We start from the raw sequence: 27,698 nt of genomic DNA on the forward strand, positions 1-27,698 counted from the left end.
GCAATCGTCCTATTGTTTGAAAAACCTTATATGATAGGGGAGATCTAGAAAAGGTGACCTACAGATCCAAAACTAGAGCTTTGCATGTTCCTAGTCTTTTCATCTGAAAAATCTGCATACACAATTAATTCATAAGTACCAACAGAAAATATGACACAGTGAATACAAATTTGAATGGAGCAGAGTCAAAACATATGGACAATGATTCATTGTCATCTGGTTATGAGACCAAAATGTGGTTTTTAAGATATCGGAAATACTTCCTTTGTACAAAAGTGTTTTGTGTCACTGGTTTTATACATATAACAGAGTCCAATTCTCTACACTAAAGACACCTCTAGGTCTGTTGTATTAGCTTTTATTGTCTTACATATCATTAGGAAGCATAAAGACATTGTCCCTTAAAAAAACGCTGTTACATACACTTGTATGAAGGTGAAACATACGATTGCTAGTTTTCTTCTACATTTTGGCTGGAAATAATAGGATGATAAAATAAGGGGTGTGCTGCACCCAAAACAGCGTATTTTGCTCCGATACAGTGTTTTCAATCGGGTTCCAAACTCCAACATATGGCATCCAGTCACCTAGCAGAGACACAACAGACAGAACCACTTGGCCAAATCCCAATTCTCAAATAAAGAGTGGTTCAATAATTGAGCTTATAGTTGTTTAGAATTCAGAAGCACTCATGCTCATACACTCACTATGACATATCGTACACAAACTTTATGTTCTTCATATGCTACATATCAAAATGACTTTTTGTTTTGCAATAAAGTTATTACATTTTGAATGAGAGGCATGTTAATTATCCTTATTATGTTTTTAATCACTTTGTTTGAGTGTCAGTCTTTCAACCCTACATTTTAGAATTATGATAGAAAATGCAAAATAAAAAAGTAGTTTTTTTCTTCATATGCACTCGTTGGAACTGAAATATTATACAGATATAGTATATGTATTATACATATATATTCAGTATCAAGGTTTTCACTTTAAATTAATTTTTATCATGAATACAATGGTTGAGGTTTTTACCCTTCATATACATTTGCGTCTCCTTTGGGGTAAATCATTGCTACCATACTCAACTTTGGTACTCTGCTATTTGAAAATATATAGCATTAGGGCGTTTACTAGTCATCTCCGGTGAGAAATATTCCTTTGGAAAAAAACTGTGTTCCAAACGTGCAGCTCCAACTTGCTGCAATCTATATGGAGAAAAATGACCATGCACACAGATACGACTATGGAGATGCAGTTAACATCTTGGGAGAAGCTGGTACAGTTTATACAATCTGCTGGGTGGGGAGGTAAACAGATAATAAAAGTGTCAGGTCAGACAGCAGCACCTGACATATCTTTCAGGTGTTTTTCCTTAGGGAAAAGAGCTGGCTGGTGGAGATTCTTTCTCACCAGCAGTTATATGTTGAGAAGTGTTTGGTGAGTTTAAGGAACCAAATACCCGAGTAGCCCCTTGTCCTCTTCTCCTGCCATAACTTTTGTAAACGTGTAAATATTTATTAATATTCGAATTTAGAAGTGTGTAGATAAGCATGACAGCATCACAGAAGGGCATATATACATGTTTCACACTAATCATTTTGTATATATTTGGTTTGATTTTCAGAAACATCAGAGACACCTCCATACAATCCACCAGTTCCAACAACTCGTAAGTGGTGAAATTTGTCCATTTGTTTTGAATACAGTCTGCCGAAATGACAGTTTGGAGTGCAAACTGTAATACACTTTTGTTATCAAATAAAATAAGGGGTCACTTATGTAAAGTTTTTCTACTGAGTTTAAAAGGGCACTCTTGAATCCGGATTTTTGTCCTTCACTGTATCATAGTATATGATGAATTTGTAGCTATTGTTTGTGAGTGTCTTTTTCATAAAATAATTACAACAATACAATGTACACTTGGAGATTATTCAAATGATTTTTAACTTCCCCATATCAAACTGCTACAATGATGGAAAATTGTAACTACATACAATTTTGTGAAACAAAAATATACATGTGTGACATTTACCACATTCTCACTCAAAAATCAAAGGTTCTTGAGAGCACTATTTCTGTGTAATTGATGGTGCAATATTGATGTCTTTAATTTGAATGATTTTTGGTATTCACAGCTTGTCCAGTATGTCCTTCTCCAAAATGTCCACCAGGCGAATTTGTGTTTTTAATGGGAGATGATGGTTGTTGTCCATTGTGGGAATGTCGACCAATTAAGCCAACGCTGGTAAGAAATTGTTGAAAACAAATATCTTTGAACATTTGAAGTCAATAAGAAACCAAAATTGAAAAGGACAGTTTCTTGAACAGAATCACACCTGGATGTTGGCCACGTATTTCTGTTATATTCATTTTGTCTTGAATGACTGACTTAATGCAGCCTTTTTTTAAAAGTTAAAATTGTTTCTCTACACATGTCTACCAACTCCTTCAACCATTGGTACTGGATCAACAACACCATCGACTACCGTTATAGGACCAACTACAACATCTCAATGGACTGTCAGCACAACACCGACTGTAGGACAACCTCCAAGTCCTAGTACAGGACCAGGCCAACCTACGACTACAACTACTGCAACGAGGGAGCCTTCTAGAACACCAGGAACAAGACCAACAGTAGGTACACCACCCGCCACTACAGCAACATATGCGACAGGGCCAACCACAACAAGCACAGCTGGGACAGGACCAACTACAACAAGCACAGTTGGCACATCTCCAGCAATAACAACTACACCTGGAACTGGACCGACCACAACAAGTGAAATTGCTACAGGGCCAACCACAACAAGCACAGCTGGGACAGGACCAACTACAACAAGCACAGTTGGCACATCTCCAGCAATAACAACTACACCTGGAACTGGACCGACCACAACAAGTGAAATTGCTACAGGGCCAACCACAACAAGCACAGCTGGGACAGGACCAACTACAACAAGCACAGTTGGCACATCTCCAGCAATAACAACTACACCTGGAACTGGACCAACCACAACAAGTGAAATTGCTACAGGGCCAACCACAACAAGTACAGTTGGGACAGGACCAACTACAACAAGCACAGTTGGCACATCTCCAGCAATAACAACTACACCTGGAACTGGACCGACCACAACAAGTGAAATTTCTACAGGGCAAACCACAACAAGCACAGCTGGGACAGGACCAACTACAACAAGCACAGTTGGCACATCTCCAGCAATAACAACTACACCTGGAACTGGCCCGACCACGACAAGTGAAATTGCTACAGGGCAAACCACAACAAGCACAGCTGGGACAGGACCAACCACAACAAGCACAGTTGGCACATCTCCAGCAATAACAACTACACCTGGAACTGGACCGACCACAACAAGTGAAATTGCTACAGGGCAAACCACAACAAGCACAGTTGGGACAGGACCAACTACAACAAGCACAGTTGGCACATCTCCTGCAATAACAACTACACCTGGAACTGGACCGACCACAACAAGTGAAATTGCTACAGGGCCAACCACAACAAGCACAGCTGGGACAGGATCAACAACAAGTAGAGGTGTCACACAGCCTAGCACGACAGCTACATCTGGCACAGGACCAACAACAACAAGTGGAGTTGTAACACAGCCTATCACAACAACTACATCTGGCACAGGACCAACAACAACAACAACCATAGTTGGCACACCTCCAGCCATAACAACTACACCTGGCACTGGACCGACCACAACAAGTGAAATTGTTACAGGACCAACCACAACAAGGACAGTTGGTACACAGCCTATCAGAACAACTACATCTGGCACAGGACCAACCACAACAACCACCGTTGGCACACCTCCAGCCATAACAATTACACCTGGCACTGGGCCTATCACAACTCGTGAAATCGTTACAGGACCAACCTCATCATCTACTATTGGTACCGCCCCAACCGTCAGTTTCTACTCGACCTGGTACAGGGACAGCTCCGAGTCCAACTTCTAGGATCATACCAACAGGTAAATGTAGGCAATGGGTCCATTTATAGGGTTAAATATACCAATATGAAGCGATGTTACCCATAGATTTCTTTCTGTTTGAATTCATTGTAGTAGAAGCAGTTTTTTACATGCAATCGTCCTATTGTTTGAAAAACCTTATATGATAGGGGAGATCTAGAAAAGGTGACCTACAGATCCAAAACTAGAGCTTTGCATGTTCCTAGTCTTTTCATCTGAAAAATCTGCATACACAATTAATTCATAAGTACCAACAGAAAATATGACACAGTGAATACAAATTTGAATGGAGCAGAGTCAAAACATATGGACAATGATTCATTGTCATCTGGTTATGAGACCAAAATGTGGTTTTTAAGCTATTTGAAATACTTCCTTTCTACAAAAGTGTTTTGTGTCACTGGTTTTATACATATAACAGAGTCCAATTCTCTACACTAAAGACACCTCTAGGTCTGTTGTATTAGCTTTTATTGTCTTACATATCATTAGGAATCATAAAAACATTGTCCCTTAAAAAAACGCTGTTACTTACACTTGTATGAAGGTGAAACATACGATTGCTAGTTTTCTTCTACATTTTGGCTGGAAATAATAGGATGATAAAATAAGGGGGGTGCTGCACCCAAAACAGCGTATTTTGCTCCGATACGGTGTTTTCAATCGGGTTCCAAACTCACAACATATGGCATCCACTCACCTAGCAGAGACACAACAGACAGAACCACTTGGCCAAATCCCAATTCTCAAATAAAGAGTGGTTCAATAATTGAGCTTATAGTTGTTTAGAATTCAGAAGCACTCATGCTCATACACTCACTATGACATATCGTACACAAACTTTATGTTCTTCATATGCTACATATCAAAATGACTTTTTTGTTTTGCAATAAAGTTATTACATTTTGAATGAGAGGCATGTTAATTATCCTTATTATGTTTTTAATCACTTTGTTTGAGAGTCAGTCTTTCAACCCTACATTTTAGAATTAAGATAGAAATGCAAAATAAAAAAGTCATTTTTTTTTTACATATGCTCTCGTTGGAACTGAAATATTATACAGATATAGTATATGTATTATACATATATATTCAGTATCAAGGTTTCCACTTTAAATTAATTTTTATCATGAATACAATGGTTGAGGTTTTTACCCTTCATATACATTTGCGTCTCCTTTGGGGTAAATCATTGCTACCATACTCAACTTTGCGTACTCTGCTATTTGAAAATATATAGCATTAGGGCGTTTCCTAGTCATCTCCGATGAGAAATATTCCTTTGAAAAAAAACCGTGTTCGAAACGTGCAGCTCCAACTTGCTGCAATCTATATGGAGACAAAATGACCATGCCCACAGATACGACTATGGAGATGCAGTTAACATCTTGGGAGAAGCTGGTACAGTTTGTACAATCTGCTGGGTGGGGAGGTAAACAGATAATAAAAGTGTCAGGTCAGACAGCAGCACCTGACATATCTTTCAGGTGTTTTTCCTTAGGGAAAAGAGCTGGCTGGTGGAGATTCTTTCTCACCAGCAGTTATATGTTGAGAAGTGTTTGGTGAGTTTAAGGAACCAAATACCCGAGTAGCCCCTTGTCCTCTTCTCCTGCCATAACTTTTGTAAACGTGTAACATATTTATTAATATTCGAATTTAGAAGTGTGTAGATAAGCATGAGAGCATCACAGAAGGGCATATATACATGTTTCACACTAATCATTTTGTATATATTTGGTTTGATTTTCAGAAACATCAGAGACACCTCCATACAATCCACCAGTTCCAACAACTCGTAAGTGGTGAAAGTTGTCCATTTGTTTTGAATACAGTCTGCCGAAATGACAGTTTGGAGTGCAAACTGTAATACACTTTTGTTATCAAATAAAATAAGGGGTCACTTATGTAAAGTTTTTCTACTGAGTTTAAAAGGGCACTCTTGAATCCGGATTTTTGTCCTTCACTGTATCATAGTATATGATGAATTTGTAGCTATTGTTTGTGAGTGTCTTTTTGATGAAGTAATTACAACAATACAATGTACACTTGGAGATTATTCAAATGATTTGTAACTTCCCCATGTCAAACTGCTACAATGATGGAAAATTGTAGCTACATACAATTTTGTGAAACAAAAATATACATGTGTGACATTGGCCACATTCCTACTCAAAAATCAAAGGTTCTTGAGAACACTATTTCTGTGTAATTGATGGTGCAATATTGATGTCTTTAATTTGAATTATTTTTGGTATTCACAGCTTGTCCAGTATGTCCTTCTCCAAAATGTCCACCAGGCGAATTTGTGTTTTTAATGGGAGATGATGGTTGTTGTCCATTGTGGAATGTCGACCAATTAAGCCAACGCCTGGTAAGAAATTGTTGAAAACAAATATCTATGAACATTTGAAGTCACTAAGAAACCAAAATTGAAAAGGACAGTTTCTTGAACAGAATCACACCTGGATGTTGGCCACGTATTTCTGTTATATTCATTTTGTCTTGAATGACTGACTTAATGCAGCCTTTTTTTAAAAGTTAAAATTGTTTCTCTACACATGTCTACCAACTCCTTCAACCATTGGTACTGGATCAACAACACCATCGACTACCGTTATAGGACCAACTACAACATCTCAATGGACTGTCAGCACAACACCGACTGTAGGACAACCTCCAAGTCCTAGTACAGGACCAGGCCAACCTACGACTACAACTACTGCAACGAGGGAGCCTTCTAGAACACCAGGAACAAGACCAACAGTAGGTACACCACCCGCCACTACAGCAACATATGCGACAGGGCAAACCACAACAAGCACAGTTGGGACAGGACCAACTACAACAAGCACAGTTGTCACATCTCCAGCAATAACAGCTACACCTGGAACTGGACCGACCACAACAAGTGAAATTGCTACAGGGCCAACCACAACAAGCACAGCTGGGACGGACCAACCACGACAAGCACAGTTGGCACATCTCCAGCAATAACAACTACACCTGGAACTGGACCGACCACAACAAGTGAAATTGCTACAGGGCAAACCACAACAAGCACAGCTAGGACAGGACCAACTACAACAAGCACAGTTGGCACATCTCCAGCAATAACAACTACACCTGGAACTAGACCATCCACAACAAGTGAAATTGCCACAGGCAAAGCACAACAAGCCCAGCTGGGACAGGACCAACCACAACAAGCACAGTTGGCACATCCTCCAGCAATAACAACTACACCTGGAACTGGACCGACCACAACAAGTGAAATTGCTACAGGGCAAACCACAACAAGCACAGTTGGGACAGGACCAACTACAACAAGCACAGTTGGCACATCTCCAGCAATAACAACTACACCTGGAACTGGACCGACCACAACAAGTGAAATTGCTACAGGGCCAACCACAACAAGCACAGCTGGGACAGGACCAACCACAACAAGCACAGTTGGCACATCTCCAGCAATAACAACTACACCTGGAACTGGACCGACCACAACAAGTGAAATTGCTACAGGGCAAACCACAACAAGCACAGTTGGGACAGGACCAACTACAACAAGCACAGTTGGCACATCTCCAGCAATAACAACTACACCTGGAACTGGACCGACCACAACAAGTGAAATTGCTACAGGGCAAACCACAACAAGCACAGTTGGGACAGGACCAACTACAACAAGCACAGTTGGCACATCTCCAGCAATAACAACTACACCTGGAACTGGACCGACCACAACAAGTGAAATTGCTACAGGGCCAACCACAACAAGCACAGCTGGGACAGGACCAACCACAACAAGTTCAATTGTTACGCAGCCTATCACGACAAGAACGTCTGGCACAGGACCAACAACAACAAGTGGAGTTGTAACACAGCCTATCACAACAACTACATCTGGCACAGGACCAACAACAACAACAACCATAGTTGGCACACCTCCAGCCATAACAACTACACCTGGCACTGGAGCTACCACAACAAGTGAAATTGTTACAGGACCAACCACAACAAGTAGAGGTGTCACACAGCCTATCACGACAGCTACATCTGGCACAGGACCAACAACAACAAGTGGAGTTGTAACACAGCCTATCACAACAACTACATCTGGCACAGGACCAACAACAACAACAACAACCATAGTTGGCACACCTCCAGCCATAACAACTACACCAGGCACTGGAGCTACCACAACAAGTGAAATTGTTACAGGACCAACCACAACAACTACAGTTGGTACACAGCCTATCACAACAACTATATCTAGCACAGGACCAACAACAACAAGCACAGTTAGCACCCATCCGGCCATAACAACTACACCTGGCACTGGACCGACCACAACTCGTGAAATCGTTACAGGACCAACCTCATCATCTAGTATTGGTACCGCCCCAACCGTCAGTTCTACTCTACCTGGTACAGGAACAGCTCCGAGTCCAACTTCTAGGATCATACCAACAGGTAAATGTAGGCAATGAGTCCATTTATAGGGTTAAATATACGAATATGAAGCGATGTTACCCATAGATTTCTTTCTGTTTGAATTCATTGTAGTAGAAGCAGTTTTTTACATGCAATCGTCCTATTGTTTGAAAAACCTCATAGGATAGGGGAAATCTAGAAAAGGTGACCTACAGATCCAAAACTAGAGCTTTGTTCCTAGTCTTTTCATCTGAAAAACCTGCATACACAAGTCATTCATAAGTACCAACAGAAAATATGACACAGTGAATACAAATTTGAATGGAGCAGAGTCAAAACATATGGACAATGATTCATTGTCATCTGGTTATGAGACCAAAATGTGGTTTTTAAGCTATTTGAAATACTTCCTTTCTACAAAAGTGTTTTGTGTCACTGGTTTTATACATATAACAGAGTCCAATTCTCTACACTAAAGACACCTCTAGGTCTGTTGTATTAGCTTTTATTGTCTTAGATATCATTAGGAAGCATAAAAACATTGTCCCTTAAAAAACGCTCTTACTTACACTTGTATGAAGGTGAAACATACCATTGCTAGTTTTCTTCTACATTTTGGCTGGAAATAATAGGATGATAAAATAAGGGGGGTGCTGCACCCAAAACAGCGTATTTTGCTCCGATACGGTGTTTTCAATCGGGTTCCAAACTCACAACATATGGCATCCACTCACCTAGCAGAGACACAACAGACAGAACCACTTGGCCAAATCCCAATTCTCAAATAAAGAGTGGTTCAATAATTGAGCTTATAGTTGTTAAATTTTTCTGACTATGACTCTCCACACATTTTAGAATTCAGAAGCACTCATGCTCATACACTCACTATGACATATCGTACACAAACTTTATGTTCTTCATATGCTACATATCAAAATGACTTTTTTGTTTTGCAATAAAGTTATTACATTTTGAATGAGAGGCATGTTAATTATCCTTATTATGTTTTTAATCACTTTGTTTGAGTGTCAGTCTTTCAACCCTACATTTTAGAATTATGATAGAAAATGCAAAATCAAAAAGTCGTTTTTTTCTACATATGCACTCGTTGGAACTGAAATATTATACAGATATAGTATATGTATTATACATATATATTCAGTATCAAGGTTTTCACTTTAAATTAATTTTTATCATGAATACCAAAGTTGAGATTTTTACCCATCATATACATTCGCGTCTCCTTTTGGGTAAATCATTGCTACTATTCCCAACTTTGCGTACTCTGCTTTTTGAAAATATATAGCATTAGGGCGTTTCCTAGTCATCTCCGGTGAGAAATATTCCTTTGGAAAAAAACTGTGTTCGAAACGTGCAGCTCCAACTTGCTGCAATCTATATGGAGACAAAATGACCATGCACACAGATACGACTATGGAGATGCAGTTAACATCTTGGGAGAAGCTGGTACAGTTTGTACAATCTGCTGGGTGGGGAGGTAAACAGATAATAAAAGTGTCAGGTCAGACAGCAGCACCTGACATATCTTTCAGGTGTTTTTCCTTAGGGAAAAGAGCTGGCTGGTGGAGATTCTTTCTCACCAGCAGTTATATGTTGAGAAGTGTTTGGTGAGTTTAAGGAACCGAATACCAAAGTAGCCCCTTGTCCTCTTCTCCTGCCATAACTTTTGTAAACGTGTAACATATTTATTAATATTCGAATTTAGAAGTGTGTAGATAAGCATGAGAGCATCACAGAAGGGCATATATACATGTTTCACACTAATCATTTTGTATATATTTGGTTTGATTTTCAGAAACATCAGAGACACCTCCATACAATCCACCAGTTCCAACAACTCGTAAGTGGTGAAATTTGTCCATTTGTTTTGAATACAGTCTGCCGAAATGACAGTTTGGAGTCCAAACTGTAATATACTTTTGTTATCAAGTAAAGTAAGGGGTCACTTATGTAATGTTTTGCTACAGAGTTTAAAAGGGCACTCTTGAATTCGGATTTTTGTCCTTCACTGTATCATAGTATATAGTCATTTTGTAGCTATGGTTTGTGTGTGTATTTTTATTAATCAAGTTGTAATAATAATAATTATGAAATATATACTTTCGGGATATTCGAATAGTTTTTAACTTCCCTATATAAAACTGCTGCAATAATGGAAAATTTGACTACATAAAATTTGTGAAACAAAAATATACATGTGTGACATTTACCACATTCTCACTCAAAAATCAAAGGTTCTTGAGAACACTATTTCTGTGTAATTGATGGTGCAATATTGATGTCTTTAATTTGAATTATTTTTGGTATTCACAGCTTGTCCAGTATGTGCTCCTCAAAAATGTCCACCAGGCGAATTTGTGTTTTTAATGGGAGATGATGGTTGTTGTCCATTGTGGGAATGTCGACCAATTAAGCCAACGCCTGGTAAGAAATTGTTGAAAACAAATATCTATGAACACTTGAAGTCAATAAGAAACAAAATTGAAAAGGACAGTTTCTTGAAGAGAATCACAGCTGGATGTTGGCCATGTATTTCTGTTATATTCGTTTTGTCTTGAATGACTGACTAAATGGGGCCTTTTTTAAAGTTAAAATTGTTTCTCTACACATGTCTACCAACTCCTTCAACCATTGGTACCGGATCAACAACACCATCGACTACCGTTATAGGACCAACTACAACATCTCAATGGACTGTCAGCACAACACCGACTGTAGGACAACCTCCAAGTCCTAGTACAGGACCAAGCCAACCTACGACTACAACTACTGCAACAGGGGAGCCTTCTAGAACACCAGGAACAAGACCAACAATAGGTACACCACCCGCCCCTACAGCAACATATGCGACAGGGCAAACCACAGCAAGCACAGTTGGGACAGGACCAACTACAACAAGCACAGTTGGCACACAGCCTATCAGCACAACTTCGTCTGGCACAGGACCAACAACAACAAGTGGAGTTGTAACACAGCCTATCACAACAACTACATCTGGCACAGGACCAACAACAACCATAGTTGGCACACCTCCAGCCATAACAACTACACCTGGCACTGGAGCTACCACAACAAGTGAATTTGTTACAGGACCAACCACAACAAGTAGAGGTGTCACACAGCCTATCACGACAACTACGTCTGGCACAGGACCAACAACAACAAGTGGAGTTGTAACAGAGCCTATCACAACAGCTACATCTGGCACAGGACCAACAACAACAAGTGGAGTTGTAACACAGCCTATCACAACAACTACATCTGGCACAGGACCAACAACAACAACAACAACCATAGTTGGCACACCTCCAGCCATAACAACTACACCAGGCACTGGAGCTACCACAACAAGTGAAATTGCTACAGGACCAACCACAACAAGCACAGCTGTTACACAGCCTATCAGCACAACTTCGTCTGGCACAGGACCTACCACAACAAGCACTGTTTGGACAGGACCAACAACAACAACAACAGTTGGTACACAACCTATCACATCTGGGACAGGACCAACTACAACAAGCACAGTTGGCACATCTCCAGCAATAACAACTACACCTGGAACTGGACCGACCACAACAAGTGAAATTGCTACAGGACCAACCACAACAAGCTCAGCTAGTACACAGCCTATCAGCACAACTTCGTCTGGCACAGGACCTACCACAACAAGCACAGTTTGGACAGGACCAACAACAACAAGCACACTTGGCACACCTCCGACCATAACAACTACATCTGGCACTGGACCTACCACAACGAGTGAAATTGTTACAGGACCAACCACAACAAGTACAGTTGGTACATCACAGCCTATTGTAACAACTACGGGTGGAACGGAAATGCCCCTCACAACACCTGGAACCACTACTCCACTTCCACCATCAGGTATGTGACTGAGTGTTGTGTCGCTATTATAGTATTGAAAACAACAAATTTTCAATGAGACAGTTTTATTGGATATGTGCAACGACGAATCGATGAAAATTTGATGTTATTACTCAGCTTTAGACATTATTAATTGTATATGTTGTGAAGATTGTGTACACTGTAGTTCTTTAAATAATAAACCCTGAATTCCAATGGACATGGGACAAACCAAACGATTTGCACATGCGTGCAAAAATAAACTTTTAAGATATTTCGATAAACGTGTGCACATGATCTTCTGGGCATATTTTTATTTTTATATGACTTAACACTGATTGTTTGTCTTTTAGTATATGCTGTGCATGTAGTTTCCGTAAAATGGAATATGTTGCTCTCTCTCTGACATTTTGTCCATTAATTTGAGTTATCATCTGTTTACAAGTTCTTTAAATATAGAATTAGTGATTGAACGGTGGGAAACTGGTTGATGACACTCAATATGTCAACGTATCCCAATGGCTCTCAAAACACCAACGTCTTGTTATGATCAGCATTACTGGTGTGATTCGTAAGATCGGGGCAACCATTGCAGATAGAAACCCAAATTTTAAAAGATTGCATAAAATATGAAGATAACCAAGTGTGTGGCATAAAGCTTCAATATCCTTATTGGTTCACTCTTTTATAGTGTGAGTGTATCTCTGTGGTGTTTCATAAAAGTTGGTGCAGTCAGCGTACATATAGAGTTTTAATCAACAATACCATTAAGTGTGGAAATTTTTCAGATTATTAGACAACAGGAAAGTACTTAATATCTTTTAGTTCTGTGATATATTGGTATCATCAATATGTGGAGTTACTTTTATCAATTTCGGTTTGGTCTTGCCATCTATGTATCTATGTAACAAATGGTTAATGATTCTAATTACCAATCGGCTGACCTTAAATTGTTGATTATCTTTTACTGTTATTATATTTTTGTATCATCAATATTATTGGCAAGAGTCCTTACAGTTATATGTTCGCCAATTGTCAATTCAGTAAACATGAACATTTCGGACATAAAACTATGAAAAGCCATGACTGACTTACAGTGCGTTTCACCTAGGTACCGCAACTCAGGGTATGAGCCGGACACAATCCACGTACAAAACAAACGATTATCTTGGGTATCACGACACATTTGAAAGTCACAGACTCATTGATTAATTACAGTAAACCAGCATGGGGCGCTCTATCTAGACTGAGAGATACACTTGATCCTCAATGTGTGGCTTTTTAGTTAGTTTCTGTTGAGAATACCTTCACCTCTTCAACTCTTAGCTGAAATTTAAAAGAAATAGTTACATTGCAGATCAAGTCTAGTCAACTGTTTATCTATCAGTCCAGACAGCGGCTGCCCCATGCTGGTTTACTGTAATTAATTGACGAGTCGGTTGCTTTGAAATGTGTCCGTGATACCCAAGCTAATCATGTATTTTGTACGTGGATTGTGTCCGGCCGTCTCATACGCTGAGTTGCGGTACCTAGGTGAAACGCACTGTAAGTGGTCCAATATCATGTTGTCCTGGGCATTTAATATATTGTGCTTGGCATTCGATATGTTGTGCTGGGCATTCAATAAGTTGTCCTGGACATTCGATATGTTGTTGCGCATTCAATAAGTTGTCCTGAGCATTCAATATATTGTGCTGGGCATTCGATATGTTGTGCTGGGCATTCAATATGTTGTGCTGGACATTCAATATGTTGTGCTTGGCATTCAATATATTGTGCTGGGCATTTTATGTGTTATCCTCGGCATTTGATATGTTGGTTATATAATGGTGATCACTTTTTACCCATGATGCTATAGTATGGGCACGAGTTATTTTCAGGTGTTCTTAGTATTCTATTCATGCTTGTTTAACTTTTTGGGGGTTAATGTCATCATATCTTTTCGCCTGTCAAAAATGGGGTCACAAGTTTTGGTCCTTAAAGGAGGAGGTCTATCTACTTTTGAAAACTAATAACTCAAACTTGCTCCCCCTTTTAGTACTGATTTCCGCTTTCACGCAGCGTCCCTAGGAAAAATGACGCAATACACTCCAATTTCCACTGGCCTTTGCAGTTTGACCGCACTGCTCTACTATTTTACACACTGCTGCACAACACGGCACGCTGGGTATAAAATGTAAAATCAAGAACAGTTCGTGTTTTTACATTTTATACCCAGCGTGGCGTGTTGTGCAGCAGTGTGTAAAATAGTAGAGCAGTGGGTCAAACTGCACTGCTAAAGTCAAAGTATGGTGAAAAAACAACAATAAAATATTACTTGAGTTCGGGAGGGCTTTATCGTGTCACCAATCAAAGGCGATGGACTGTGCATCGGGAAGATGAAAAAGACCGTAATAATACTTATTTACTTAGCCATGTCGACATCAGATTTTAATCAGATAATAGACTGGCCTGGCCTAGGCCAGGCGCAACTAGGCCTGGGTTTTGACGTTTGGCAGGCTATTAAGGCTAGAAGTACATTCGTCCCCCTAATTTGAGTCTGTGCCTCACTGTTTAACTTAATTTCCTTCAGAGAATTCCGCCAAAGTCGCGAATCAGGCTGAATAGAAAAATTCAAGGCCCTTTTACAGGGCGACAAAAATTATGCCTAGAACAACATATTAAATGCCTAGGACAACATATCAAATGCCAAGCGCAACATATCAAATGCCTAGGATAGTATATTGAATGCCCAGCACAACATATTGAATGCCCAGTAAAACATATTGAATGCCCAGGACAATATGTTGAATGTCCAACACAACATATTGAATGCCCAACACAATACATTGAATGCCCAGGACAACATATTGAATGCCCAGCACAATATATTTAATGGCCAGCACAACATATCAGATGCCCAGCAAAACATATTGAATGTCCAGCACAACATATTGAATGCCCAGCACAACATATTGAATGCCCAGCACAATATATTGAATGCCCAGCACAATATATTGAATGCCCAGCACAACATATTGAATGCCCAGCACAATATATTGAATGCCCAGCACAAAATATTGAATGTCCAGCACAACATATTGAATGCCCAGCACAATATGATATAGCCAATTTAAGTCAGTCATGGCTTTCCATATACAGCTACTACCTGCCTTTGACCAGAGTGATGCCTTTGTATCATCATTTTACGTAACAAGTTTCATAAACATTAGTCAAATCCTTATTGGGAATGTTTTGTGAACATGAAAATTGCCAATAATGTGACATGAAACTGCTTCGCGCCTTTTAGTAATTATGGTATACTTTATCATCAATACATGTAGCAAGTTTCATAAGCTTTAGTTAAGTCCTTCCAGATATATCCCCAGATGTCAATGTTTATTATGTATGCAAACTAGATATGGTAAGATTGATCAGATCTGATGCAGTCAATCGGGAAATGTCTGACTTCTAAATACAAAAACTATATGGTGCTAACCTCGGCGCTCAAAACCTAATCAGTTCTTGCTGTGCCATTTGATTCGAGTCTGATAAGACATTTTGGTATACATAGCACGAACGGAAAGAGCGACTGACAGCTATAAAACAATAGCTCAGGCATGAAAACCTAACGTAAAAATATTTAGAGATTATTCCCTTATCTTGTTCTTCATTCAGCGAAGGAAATTACGAGTGACGTAATGACCGTTTCACCACTCGTCTTCGACACGGTCATTGCATCACTCGTATTTTCCGAGCTGAACGAAGAAAAATAGTAGGGAATGATATACATATTACATGCACAAGCCAAGAATTCGTTGTTTTTTGCAAAGTAAAAGAAGTTTATGGTGACGATTCCGAGTTTAAACTTTTGAACTAGTTCAGGAATAATATCAATACGCCATTGGCAAGTTGTCAATAATTTCCAGTTGTCCGTCGCGTGAGCGAGGGAACAGGCGTTTACGTTCGTGTGAGGAGCAACAGACGACCTCTCGATCTACACATACCTACACACTATTTCAAAGATATAGAATACGCGTAGAAATTTACCGCAGACAAAGATACGCTATTTTTCGGGAACAAAAATCAACTGCATCTCGACGGCGCGAACACTGTGTAACGTCGCGTCTGACCCTGGTTACAATGTTTACGGAACCCACGGTAACGGGACCAGCTTCGAGTTCGTTGTTTCCGCAAACAATGCACGTAGTTCCTTAGGAATAAGCTTGAACAGGCGGTACACTATTGTGTTTTCATTGCTCGGATTATTATTGTCGTAGTTTATGAAAATATCGATTTCATTACATGACTTTTGGATGCCTGGACACCGCACTTGACCCCCTTGTCGCATAGGAAGTCGTATGTCTACCGCATGAAAGCACACAGTGCGTCGAAAGTTCAGACGTCGGCGGGGTCTATACGAATACCAACCCCCATATTGGCAACAAAACTAAAACACAAGGACTCAAAAATTTGCCTGTTGGATTTATTTTGTCAGACTCTAAATCATGACTAATGTTTACGATATTTTCACGTCAGACACATTTTGATCGCGGGAGAAATACTTGCCGCCATGTTGTTTGTTTACATTGACGAGCACACCGAAGATCGACGCACAAAGAAGGTCCGACGCACAAAAATTGATGACATAACGCGGGTTGTCGTGACGTAGAACGATCAGAGAATAAATCCCGTATGTTTTGTTCGGAGACGACAAACTTGGTTTGTGCATGTGATAAACTTTGATATTTTAAACTGCCTGTATATGCCTTTGTTAAAGATTTGAGGCCACTTTACCGTTGATTAAGCCAAGTTGATGTAACCTGAGATTCTGTCTGTAAAAAACAAGTCATCGTTGATGACACAGTCCCCATTTGTTTAATTGGTACTTTGATAACTAGTCCTTGGAGAGGATATGGTCCTGTTCATTAATTGGGTCTGTGATTAAAGATGAGTTCCATGGTGGTGAAAACGTTAAAACAATGTGGGCTGCCACCCTATTTACAAAAGGTCATTAAATAAGTCAGCTAATAATAAATCGAAGAGGATATGTTGCCAAACATTTTTGCATTCTATTTTGACACTGACATATTATCACGTATACCGCATTTCATAAACAATACAATAAGAGTCAATTAATTGTACTGCACTGTGAGATCAATGTCTATATAGTACAAATTTCGTCAAATTTGATGAAGTGTTCCTGGACATATCTAACATCTGTACCATGTTTCATCTAACTCTAATTAGGAAAGCAGTAAATATGTAAATTAACAATTAATTAATGCATAGTGTTTATTCAATGTTAAAGCAATGTGAGCTCAACATTTGTACCAAGGTTCATGAAATTTGATGAACTTTCTTGACATATCAGGCTAATTACAAAATTTTATTAACCCTTTTCCTACCAAGTCCATATTTCACCATCTGGTCAAGATGGTTAAAATTAAATGAAACACAACATATTCCATATGGTGTATTTTAACATAATACTGTACATTTGAAAGCTGTTGAAAACGTAAATACTGTAAACTTGATTTTATTGGGCTAAAGATGCTATAACAGACCAAGCCAAGTGGGTGAAAATACGTCATTTTTTGGCTCAATACCGCTTTTTACTGACTTTGCTGATAGGGAAGTGATACTGTAGGGCAGGAAAACGGTTAAGTATGCAAATCAGCAGTTAATTAAGGATACAACAACATATCTTTGCATACCATAACACTCCTGAAAGATCAACATCTGTACCATTTTTCATCAACTTTGATACAGCATTTCTAGACATATCATACTAATTATGAAAGTTCATCAAATATGCAAATTAGCAATGAGTTGACATGATACTGCCTTATGTCTTCGCACAGTATTACAGTACTGAAAGATCAAAATCTGTATCAAGTTTCACAAAATTTGATGCAGTATTCCTGGACATAGCCCACTAATTAGGAAAGTTCATTAAATATGCAACTTAGCAATAAATTTGAATGGCACTGACGAATGTCTTCATTCAAATGTCAGAGTAATGTGAGATCAACATCTCTACCAAGTTTCATGAAATATGGTGAAGCATTTCTTGACAAATCAGTCTAATTACGAAAATTCATTAAATATGCAAATGAGCAGTTAATTGACATGGTAAATCTACATGTCCAGCCACACTATAACATCACCAAAAAGTCAACAACTGTGCAACATTTAATCAAATTTGATGCAGTATTTCTTGACATATCATAATAATTATGAAAGTTCATCAAATATGCAAATTTGCAATTAGTTGACATGATACTGCTTAATGTCTTCACACGGTATTAGTGTACTCAGAGATCAACATCTGTACTATGTTTCGTCAAATTTGACGCAGTGGTTCTCGAGATAGCCCACTAATTAGTAGAGTTCATTAAATATGCAAATTAGCAATTATTTCACTTGACAGTGCTAAGTGTCTTTGTATACTACTATGCTACAGTATGCTAAAGTTCTGTACTAAGTTTCATTGAATTTGCTGCAGTATTTCTGGACATATCACTCTAATTACAAAAATTCATAAAATATGCAAATTAGCAATTAACTGATGCAATACTTACGTATCTCATTGTGTGCTATCAGAGATCTGTGCAACAAAAATCTTTACAAAGTTTAATAAAATTTTGTGCACTTGCTCTACAAATAGAGCTCTCTTTTCAAACAGTCATTGTCAATGACATAGTCCCCGCTTTTTAAATAAAATGGCCGTCACACGGCTATTTTGGATCGGATCACAAAACAAATTGACGTGCATATGTATGACATAAGGAGTAATCCTTGTACTAAGTTTGAATGAAATCGCTCCAGGCATCTCTGAGATATCTGCGTAAACGGACGGACGCACGGACTTGACCAAACCAATAAGTCCCCCTGTACGGTGTCCGTGGGGATTAAAAATAAACGTCTGAGTAACTGGCACACCAAATAAAGTATAGGTAATTCCCCCAGCAAATTAGCTTAACAGTTTGCTGTATGACCTTGCGTTTACCTTAACAAGTCTGTTTTATTGTCTCCACCATACTCAGCTGGCAGCTCCTTCGCTGAGTAAACTGATATGCCTCTACTGGAAGGTTTTGAAAGTGGGAATAAACTGTTGTAGAGTGTAAAACAAGATATGTTATTGTCATTTTGTGTGGTATTTAAATTATAACTACAAAAAGTGTGTTTTACACTCTTCAATATTTACCCCCCTTTCAAAACTCTCCAATGAACCGGGTACTAGTCGAAACAGTTTGTTCTAGTTCTATATCGGAATTTCAGGCTAATTGTGTCCGTGGCATGCCAATAGTAAAATCATTATCACCGCTGATACGTTTCCCCTTGTCCATATTCAATTTTATGTGGTCGACACTTGAGAATGATTTCAAGTAAAACTACCCCCATAGAGAATACAAAACACAACCAAATGAACGCAGACGCCGCCATTAACAAGGATCTAGAAACATAAGGTGGTATCAATCCTTAACACTTTGACATTTTTTCCAATTTAAACTTTTTTTTTTCCAATTTAAAATTTAGCCCTCATAACCCCTTGTCCAAATCCCCGCTGAATCGCATGCGACATTCTGGCAATAGATATATCAATTAGAATTAACGAATGCACGTTATGTCTGTAATTGAATCACATGTCTGAATCAAATTATACATGCATTCATCAAATCCACATAGAATGAAAGAAATAATCGAATTTCCGCATTGTTTACAACGAAAAAAGAAAAGCATAAAATATGTTTGCAGAAGCGTGCTATTATAACGTACTTGATAGAAAGTAAAATTACATTTTAGCAGTACATCTATTCGTTGATTGTAAGGAAAATTTATCGACAAATTTCAAGGATTACTTCTTGTGCTTGTAATGGCTGAATACTTTAAAAAGCTATTAAAGTATAAACACTTGAGTAGCTGTTACAATCCATTTGATCAAAAATGAGGAAAACGTTATGTCATTACTACGAACTATGCACGGTGGAAACATTTGTAGGTTTCACTGACATGTAATGTCTTCTATGAATTAAAAATACATTGCTCTGTCATTGAGGAAGGGGAGAAGCCCAAACAAAAGTATTGTTATTTTCTTCAGGGACACAAATTCGGGCTTTCAAATTTTGTCAATTCTCTTGTTTGGGCTCATTTTAAAGCTCTTGATGAAAGGAAATTTTTTCCCTGTCTTAGTTTTTCGAAAATCGAAAATTTTATTTATCCTCATAGAGTTAGCACAGGGATGGCGGCCATTGTGAATTTCAAATATCGGTAAATCTTTGCTAATTTGTTTCTCTAGAACGAAATTTTGCACAGTGACCCCTGATTTTTATTCTTGCTTTGGTAAGAGAATGGTGGAAAGTTTCATTGAGGAAAGTTTGAGCAAAAGTTTAAGTCTTTCACTTTTGATGCACATATTACCTTAATATATTAATGGTCCAGCTGGGTCAATGATACCCGCTTAAGAGCGCCCCAAACGACAATCGTTAAAGATTATGTAATTTGTGAATTCCATTTGTCAAACATTTAGAAAATGACAACAGTGACCTAACAAAAGTAATTTCATTGAAACGAACAAACAAGATCTAGAATTAATGGAAGTTTGACAAAATTTACAACACTTGAAAATCGTAGTATTTAATTAAAGAAACATTAATCTCTGAAATGTGGGAGTCACAATGGCAAATTTTGTACACAGTAAATTGTTCCCTATATTAGCACATTTTTGTCTTAATTAAGAATTTTTACTTTCTGAGATTTTAATGGTATATTTTTGAAGATTGAGAATGTGAACATTTAATTCACTGCATAACTAGAAATGAATGTCTTGTTAAATTGATTTCCAGTGATTTTCGTGAAAAACTGTGGATTATAATCGTCTTTTTGTAGAATATCAAGCAGACTGACCCCAATCTCTTTCTTTATATGATTATTTTAACATACAGGAATTCAAAAATTCCTGACACAAAAGCGTGATAGTCATTTTTCCTATCCATACATCCTAAGAATTTCATAACATGAAGTAAATTCTAGACATACTAGTGATATAATATTGCAGTCTTTCGACGAATTTTTCGTCAAAACATTTGTAAGGTTTTGTAGGCCAAAGTGACGCATAGTGTTCAGGGTGGTATATAGGTTCGGTGAAAAAAAGTTCAGGAGAGTGCATGCATGCCATTACATTGGAAACTCTCCCGCATGAAAGTAATTTAAATTGTCTCAAATTCGATTCGCTGTGCATAGTTGAAGATATTTATTTTGTTTTGGAAGTCTGCTCGCATCTTTCATGAAACGTCGCCATGGTGCTGTTGTGAGATGTGGTGGAAAATCAGTTAAGCTTTGAAAAAAACATGGTCGTAGAATGGTACTGTAGCATATCATAGCACTTATAAAGTCAGCAAATATAATAACATATGCAGAGAGTGACAGCTTGAGTTATTATTTCATGATACATTCAATACATTAATTCATGATAATTCATGATACATTCAATAGGCACTTCTAAATTCATTGTATGTTTAATGGGCACTGCTCGGAGGTGATGTTAAATGTAATTTCACCCCACTTTTTAACGAAGTAAACATATTCTCAACCCATCTCTTCGCAGAATGTCCTCCCGAGCCGGAATGTCCTATGTTTCTTTGTCCAGAAAACCACAAACTGGAATTATTGATACGACCGTGCTGTCCTCATGCCTACGTCTGCGTACCAAGTAAGTTTAATTGACTATCGGTGACACAATTTTCAATGTTTAACAGTCTGAACAGATTTGTCTTCGGACAGATTCGAAAACTGCAAGTTTTTTGGGGGTTGATTAGCTGCTCGCCAGTCATTTAGTGTAGCTAGAGGGACCTGTGTTCAGTGAATTTGGACATTATGTTGTTGGGCTAACTTATCTAGACTTCGACATCGAACTTGCAGATTTGTTAGTCGGCAAGACCAGTGTATACATTTGAAGTTTGGTGACAAATAATGAATGGAGAACTAGGAAAGGTGGTTTTACCTCGACTACAAACATTTTGGGAACAAATTGCTGAATATCTACTCACCCCTGGTGACTTTGGTCATGCACAGTACCTTGCATTGAAGGTGTAATATAAGACCATGTCATTATTCGAGTTAAATGGAATTCGTACTACAGTATAATATACATAACACATAATTAGGAGACAGAAGAGAAAAGGCTTTGTTGTGGAAGCTGATTTTTAGAAATCCAAGATCAAAATGCATCACTCAAAATGAATAAAACAAATGACAGAACAAACAAATCAATTTACTGATGCCACAGAGGAACATAGAAAGAGTCGCAACGCTTGCATGCCTTTTGTTCCATGGTCGTCTCGGTAGACTATTGGCTTTTCATATTAAAATGAGCTCCAAAGGTGTTAAACTTTTTGGAGGCTTTGTTTGTGGTTGATAATTACACGAGATTATGCGAAAAATACGACGAGATGGCATCGTACTGCCAGTCGCGTAGCAACCATAGTTACTTTGTTAGCTCTCAGGGCAGAAACACTGCTTCACGCCAATCAAAACATAACACGCCAGCAGTTTCATAAACATGTCCTTCCTTGACGCACGTGTAAAAGAGGGTATGACTGACCGTAAACCATTGAGTAAAACCAGAGAGTATCGATAAAAGACTTTCAAATTTGGTTCAAACACACTCATTATATATTCATAAAAATATGAGAGGACTTTTTAAAACGGTAAAACTCATTTTCCTGAAGTTCAAAACACTCCCGTTTTCGCCAGCACGTCAGTTCTGCTCAGCACCACACGACAACAACAACACAAACTTTGCCGAACATACTTTCGCTTAACAATTGGCGAAAATCCGAAAATTACCGAAGGATTCATAGTCGGCACTCTTCGGAAAAGAGAGGCGAGAGCAACCTGAGGCGAGGCGAACATGGATGGGTTACGTAACCGCTTCACGCCTTAAACAATACCCGTTGCCACTCTATCTATGTTTCTCTATGCTGATGCAAACAAAATAGATATGCCGTATTCTTAACATTGTCAATTATTCTCACTTCAGTATGCAATGTTCCTTGCCCTGGTGCAAATATCACATGTCCACCCGGCTTCACACTGAAGTCAGAAGACTTAGGTTCCAATCCATGTGGTTGTGATGATTTGTTCTGGTGCGACCCAGGTATGTCTCAGATTCTCATCATTATCATATTTGAAACCAGTTTAATCTGTTTGAAATGTGTAATTAACTGGCTGTGTACATTCGGAAAATCCTCAGTTTTCATTTCACTAACGCTATTTTACTGTTGTATTGTGTCTACAGAGGTGGAAACACTCAGGTGTATAACAGAGGATTGCGAAGCTCCACCCGAGTGTGAAGAAGGACATGGATTAAAGTGGGACTACAACGATGGTTGCTGTGATCATTTCACATGTGAAACTGGTAAGAGTTTTTACTTCTTGCTTAACCCTTTCACCAACATGGTTTGTCCCAAATCCATTGTTTTCTATGGTAAAGTTGGACCTGTATACAGGGAACTGGGGGTGAAAGGGTTAATCCATAACATACGTCGGTACTGCTTGTCTAATAAGTGCCATCTGTCTGGTGAGACAGCACAGTAATAGATACTAATGAAGACCAAATTAGGCATCCAACATTTGGCAACCATTACTACAATATCCTGCAGACCTCTCCTAACACTGTAATGGTGTGAAATGTCAAGATTTTGAATAATTTGGTGAAGCTGTAAGCTCAGTGATCATTTTGTTAAGTAAGATGGGATCAATTCATATAAACATACTGATATAAATTAACATCACTGCAAACTTTTACTTTAGCGAGGCTGTGCTTTACAATCATCTTAGGGAAGTGGTTTTAGTAAACAACAGATCTTTCTTGTCTGCGGTTTCTATGGACAGTAACGACTGACACATTCTCCTCATTATGATGTTTGTATGAATGGTATTACAAAGAACTTTGTTTTGTTTTTAAAGAAAAAAGTTGGGAATGTATTACATAATGAAAGTAATGAGTGATATTGAAGACAGAAACTTCGCTGAAGTTTAACCAATGGCATTTTTGATATGACATCATCTTGGAACATCCTTCCCTCTCCAGCAGTCAAAGTCACACAGCTCAGACAGCTGCGCCTTACTATTGTTTTCTTCTTACGTTACTCCGTAGTTGCAGCCGTAGAACAGTGTGAAGGGCAAGTTTATCAGATGACACTGAACATTGCCGACTGTGTTAGCCTTCAGGAGGTGGAACTGCGCGAATGCACCGGTATGTGCCACACCAGCACCTACTACTCACCCATGGGTGACCTATCCAGCGACTGTGACTGCTGCAGCTCTGCCCAGACAGAAAGCAGGACTGTGGATATGGTCTGCACGGGTGGTGAAGTTCGCACCATGGGATATGAGTATGTCGTGAGTTGCCAGTGTCAGGAGTGCAAATCATTTACAGCAAATGGAGATGAGGATCTCTTTCCAAACTTTGTCTAGCACGGTAAGTTTTAACATGTATATGGTGTAAACCATTTAATCAATGCAATTATCAACATTGTGTATTTCAAAAACGCAAATGGTAGCCATTCACACCGGAAATTGTTTTGTTTCAAAGAACAAATAGTGATTCTATTACAACGTCATATTTTTTTCCCGTTTAGCTATAAAATAGCTGATGATGAAGAAATAAATTAAATAGACATAAGCTATCAATGTCAGTTCATGTTATGAGGGGAAATGAAGTTTTCGAAACTCGATTTACTCAACAAGCTTAAAATTAGCCCCCACAAGTGGCATGCCACACAAGTGTCAAATTTTGAGAGTCTGAATATCTGTCCCTGGGGTGCATTCTTCATTACTGCATATTGTAATACTGCACCTCTTTGGTGGTTTACTCGTCGGCGATTTCAGGAATCTGACAGATTTCCTCTTTCAGTCATACATGAGCATTAAATCACCTGACTAGAGCGTTTTGGTTTTTTTTTCAGCCTCCCATGTCGAGAGTTCAACTACCTGAAACATAGTGTGGGACAAGCTAGGGACTAAGGACTTGCATGTTATATGTAACTTCACTGTACATCGACATGTTTATATGTAGAATATTTTGGTGGAGGTGTTACTTGCTTAATTTTATTGTTTCGGCTATTCTGAGTTATATTATTCTTGCAACGGGTTGGAATAGTTATCTTCTCATAATGACATGTATATTATTTGTTACACACTCTTTCGCTGAAAGAAAATTTGGTTTTACGTATCTCTTAATCACTCGTAGCACTTTTCTGAAGTTGCCATGGCTTTCCTTTTCTTTCGTTTTGTTTGTAAACCATGAACACTTCAAGGCGCTTAAAGGAAAAGATTGTCATACTTGCCCACGAGTGACTAAACGATTGTTCTTCAGTTTTATCACAATCTAAAAAACTGTTTGGAATCATGGATCAGCCTGTAGGTAAAAATCTCCAGCAAAATGTCGAGACAATTGATCGTTGCTATTGCATTTTCACTCTACAATAGTGGGCTTCTGTAAAGTATTTCGTCAATGTTATTTAATCGCCATCTTTCAAAGACTTGTGTAAGTATTTTCTCTCTGTATTACGTTATGGTATGTACATGGCTATTTTTGAAAGTTTTAAGTCGTTGATAGTTGGTGGAATACCTTCGAAACTGGAAGATCTTTCCCTATCTATAAGTTAAATAAATATACACTTGCTTAAAGGAAATGCTTCACACTGTTTTCTCTCGTGAATATTGTACCTGTTGAGTAATTGAACTTGGGGCTGAGGTTCGCAGTCCCTTGCATGGGGTGCAATTTTACAGTGAGGGTTGCCTCTCTAGAGGGCGCCGTTTATCACCTTTGGCCACAGACGGCTCCCACTAGAGGGGTTACAGTGAGGGATACTCAACTATAGGCCTACTACAGAATAAAACGTGGCGCTTGCACTCTTATTATACGATAATTTTCCATGGAAAAGGATGCCGAAGACATTATGTTAAAGTGGTGGAAGAAAAATTGAGATGGATAAAGACATATAAAGAATTTGACAAAGGTCATAGTTTGTTGGTGAACGTGGCTTTGTTTGAACTGTGGTCCATTTGAATTATAGGATCCTTCAGTATTAAGTACTAGGTTGTGTGAAAAACCTGCTCTTTTGCTCAAACTTTTCTCAATGAAACTTTCAACAATTCTCTCACCGAATCAAGAATTAAAATCAGGTGTCAGTCCATAAAGTTAGGTATCTATAACCTAACTTTGCGTCATGATCCCTGAAAACAAATTACCTAACATTTACCGATATTTGAAATGTAAAATGACCGTCAGCTCGTGTTGACTCAATGGGGATAATAAAATGTTCAAAAAACTAAGTCTGTTGTATGTTGAGAGAATCTGTTCATACAGATTTGCCAGTTTATCTTGTATTTGCTTTTAGTGCATTGTGCATTTGATAGTTCAAGTCTCGATACACTTTGTCCGTAACTACACGCATTTTTGGATATCGCTATTGTCGATTTAATCATTTGCAGGACGATGTGCCCTTTCCCCATTAAACACTGAATTGATTAGATTTTTACCCGATGAAGGCAACCAGTGTGCTGTTGCAATATGGACGGCGAGAATTAGACGACAAAAATATTAAATACATCTGTTTAGCCATTCTGCTCGTCGGCCCTGCTTTCCAAAATTTTATGTAGCCTCAGCCTGTAAAAAGTTTAACCGCCTCGTACGATCTCAAATGTTATTGCCCTCGTTAAAATTTGAAAGTATTGGGTAATTTTCAAGATGTCTATATAACACATACTGTTACAGCCAATTAGCTGATAACGGGAAACTGTAAGTGGGAGGGGGTTACAAGTGATTATATTATGTTTGGATATTTGAAAATGAAAGAGAAAAAGTGCAACTGGCCTCCTCTACGACTTACGAGGAATCTCTTCATGCCCACAGGTTTTCCCAGTTCACAAGAAGGAAACTTCATCTCTCTCCGTGCCCCTCTTTCAACCACAAATGCTTTCTCTGCATTCTACCGCGCTAAAGCTCTGTATTGCATCCTTCCAGATCATTCTCCTTCCGTCTCAGCATGCTACTTTTCCAACATCACTTCATGGTCACATATTTACAAAAACGTCTTATACAACATTGTCTCACAAATGGGCACTACACTGCTGAAGAAAGCCCGACATTGTTAAGTTAGTATACACCTCGAAAGTGAAAGACTTAAACTTTTGCTCAAACTTTCCTGAATCAAACTTTCAACCATTCTCTTACACAATCAACATTAAAAATCAGGGGTCACCGTGCAAAGTTTGGAACTAGCGATACAAATTAACTAACATTTTGCGATATTTGAAATTCAAAATGGCCGTCATTCCCGTGTTAACTCTATGGGGAAACATTAA

General features: G+C 38.6%; 3 protein-coding genes across 3 annotated transcripts in view; all 3 read left to right on the forward strand.

Moving 5' to 3' along the window:
- The window catches only part of LOC139116635 (mucin-2-like), a 53,125-nt gene extending 50,873 nt beyond the window's left edge, over positions 1–2,252 (forward strand). Inside the window, exons 39-40 of the mRNA XM_070679231.1 lie at positions 1,634–1,678; positions 2,145–2,252. The gene's annotated coding sequence lies outside the window, so the exon portion shown is untranslated. The remainder of the gene's footprint in view (positions 1–1,633; positions 1,679–2,144) is intronic.
- LOC139116636 (mucin-22-like) lies at positions 1,219–6,805 on the forward strand. The gene is made up of 7 exons (XM_070679232.1): positions 1,219–1,285; positions 1,634–1,678; positions 2,145–2,254; positions 2,422–4,019; positions 5,770–5,814; positions 6,281–6,390; positions 6,640–6,805. The coding sequence occupies exons 1-4, from the start codon at positions 1,219–1,221 to the stop codon at positions 4,003–4,005; spliced, it is 1,806 nt and encodes a 601-aa protein (XP_070535333.1). The 3' UTR covers positions 4,006–4,019; positions 5,770–5,814; positions 6,281–6,390; positions 6,640–6,805.
- On the forward strand, positions 5,364–26,023 carry LOC139116637 (mucin-2-like). Its single transcript, XM_070679233.1, has 11 exons — positions 5,364–5,451; positions 5,770–5,821; positions 6,943–8,492; positions 10,270–10,314; positions 10,788–10,898; positions 11,145–12,362; positions 21,931–22,035; positions 23,365–23,481; positions 23,623–23,742; positions 24,484–24,807; positions 25,295–26,023. Exons 1-10 carry the CDS (start codon positions 5,364–5,366, stop codon positions 24,801–24,803), a joined length of 3,726 nt encoding a protein of 1,241 aa, XP_070535334.1. The 3' UTR covers positions 24,804–24,807; positions 25,295–26,023.
- Positions 26,024–27,698: the final 1,675 nt, after the last annotated feature.

The sequence above is a fragment of the Ptychodera flava genome, chromosome 17 (assembly GCF_041260155.1).
Source record: "Ptychodera flava strain L36383 chromosome 17, AS_Pfla_20210202, whole genome shotgun sequence".
In the NCBI taxonomy this organism is placed as follows: domain Eukaryota; kingdom Metazoa; phylum Hemichordata; class Enteropneusta; family Ptychoderidae; genus Ptychodera; species Ptychodera flava.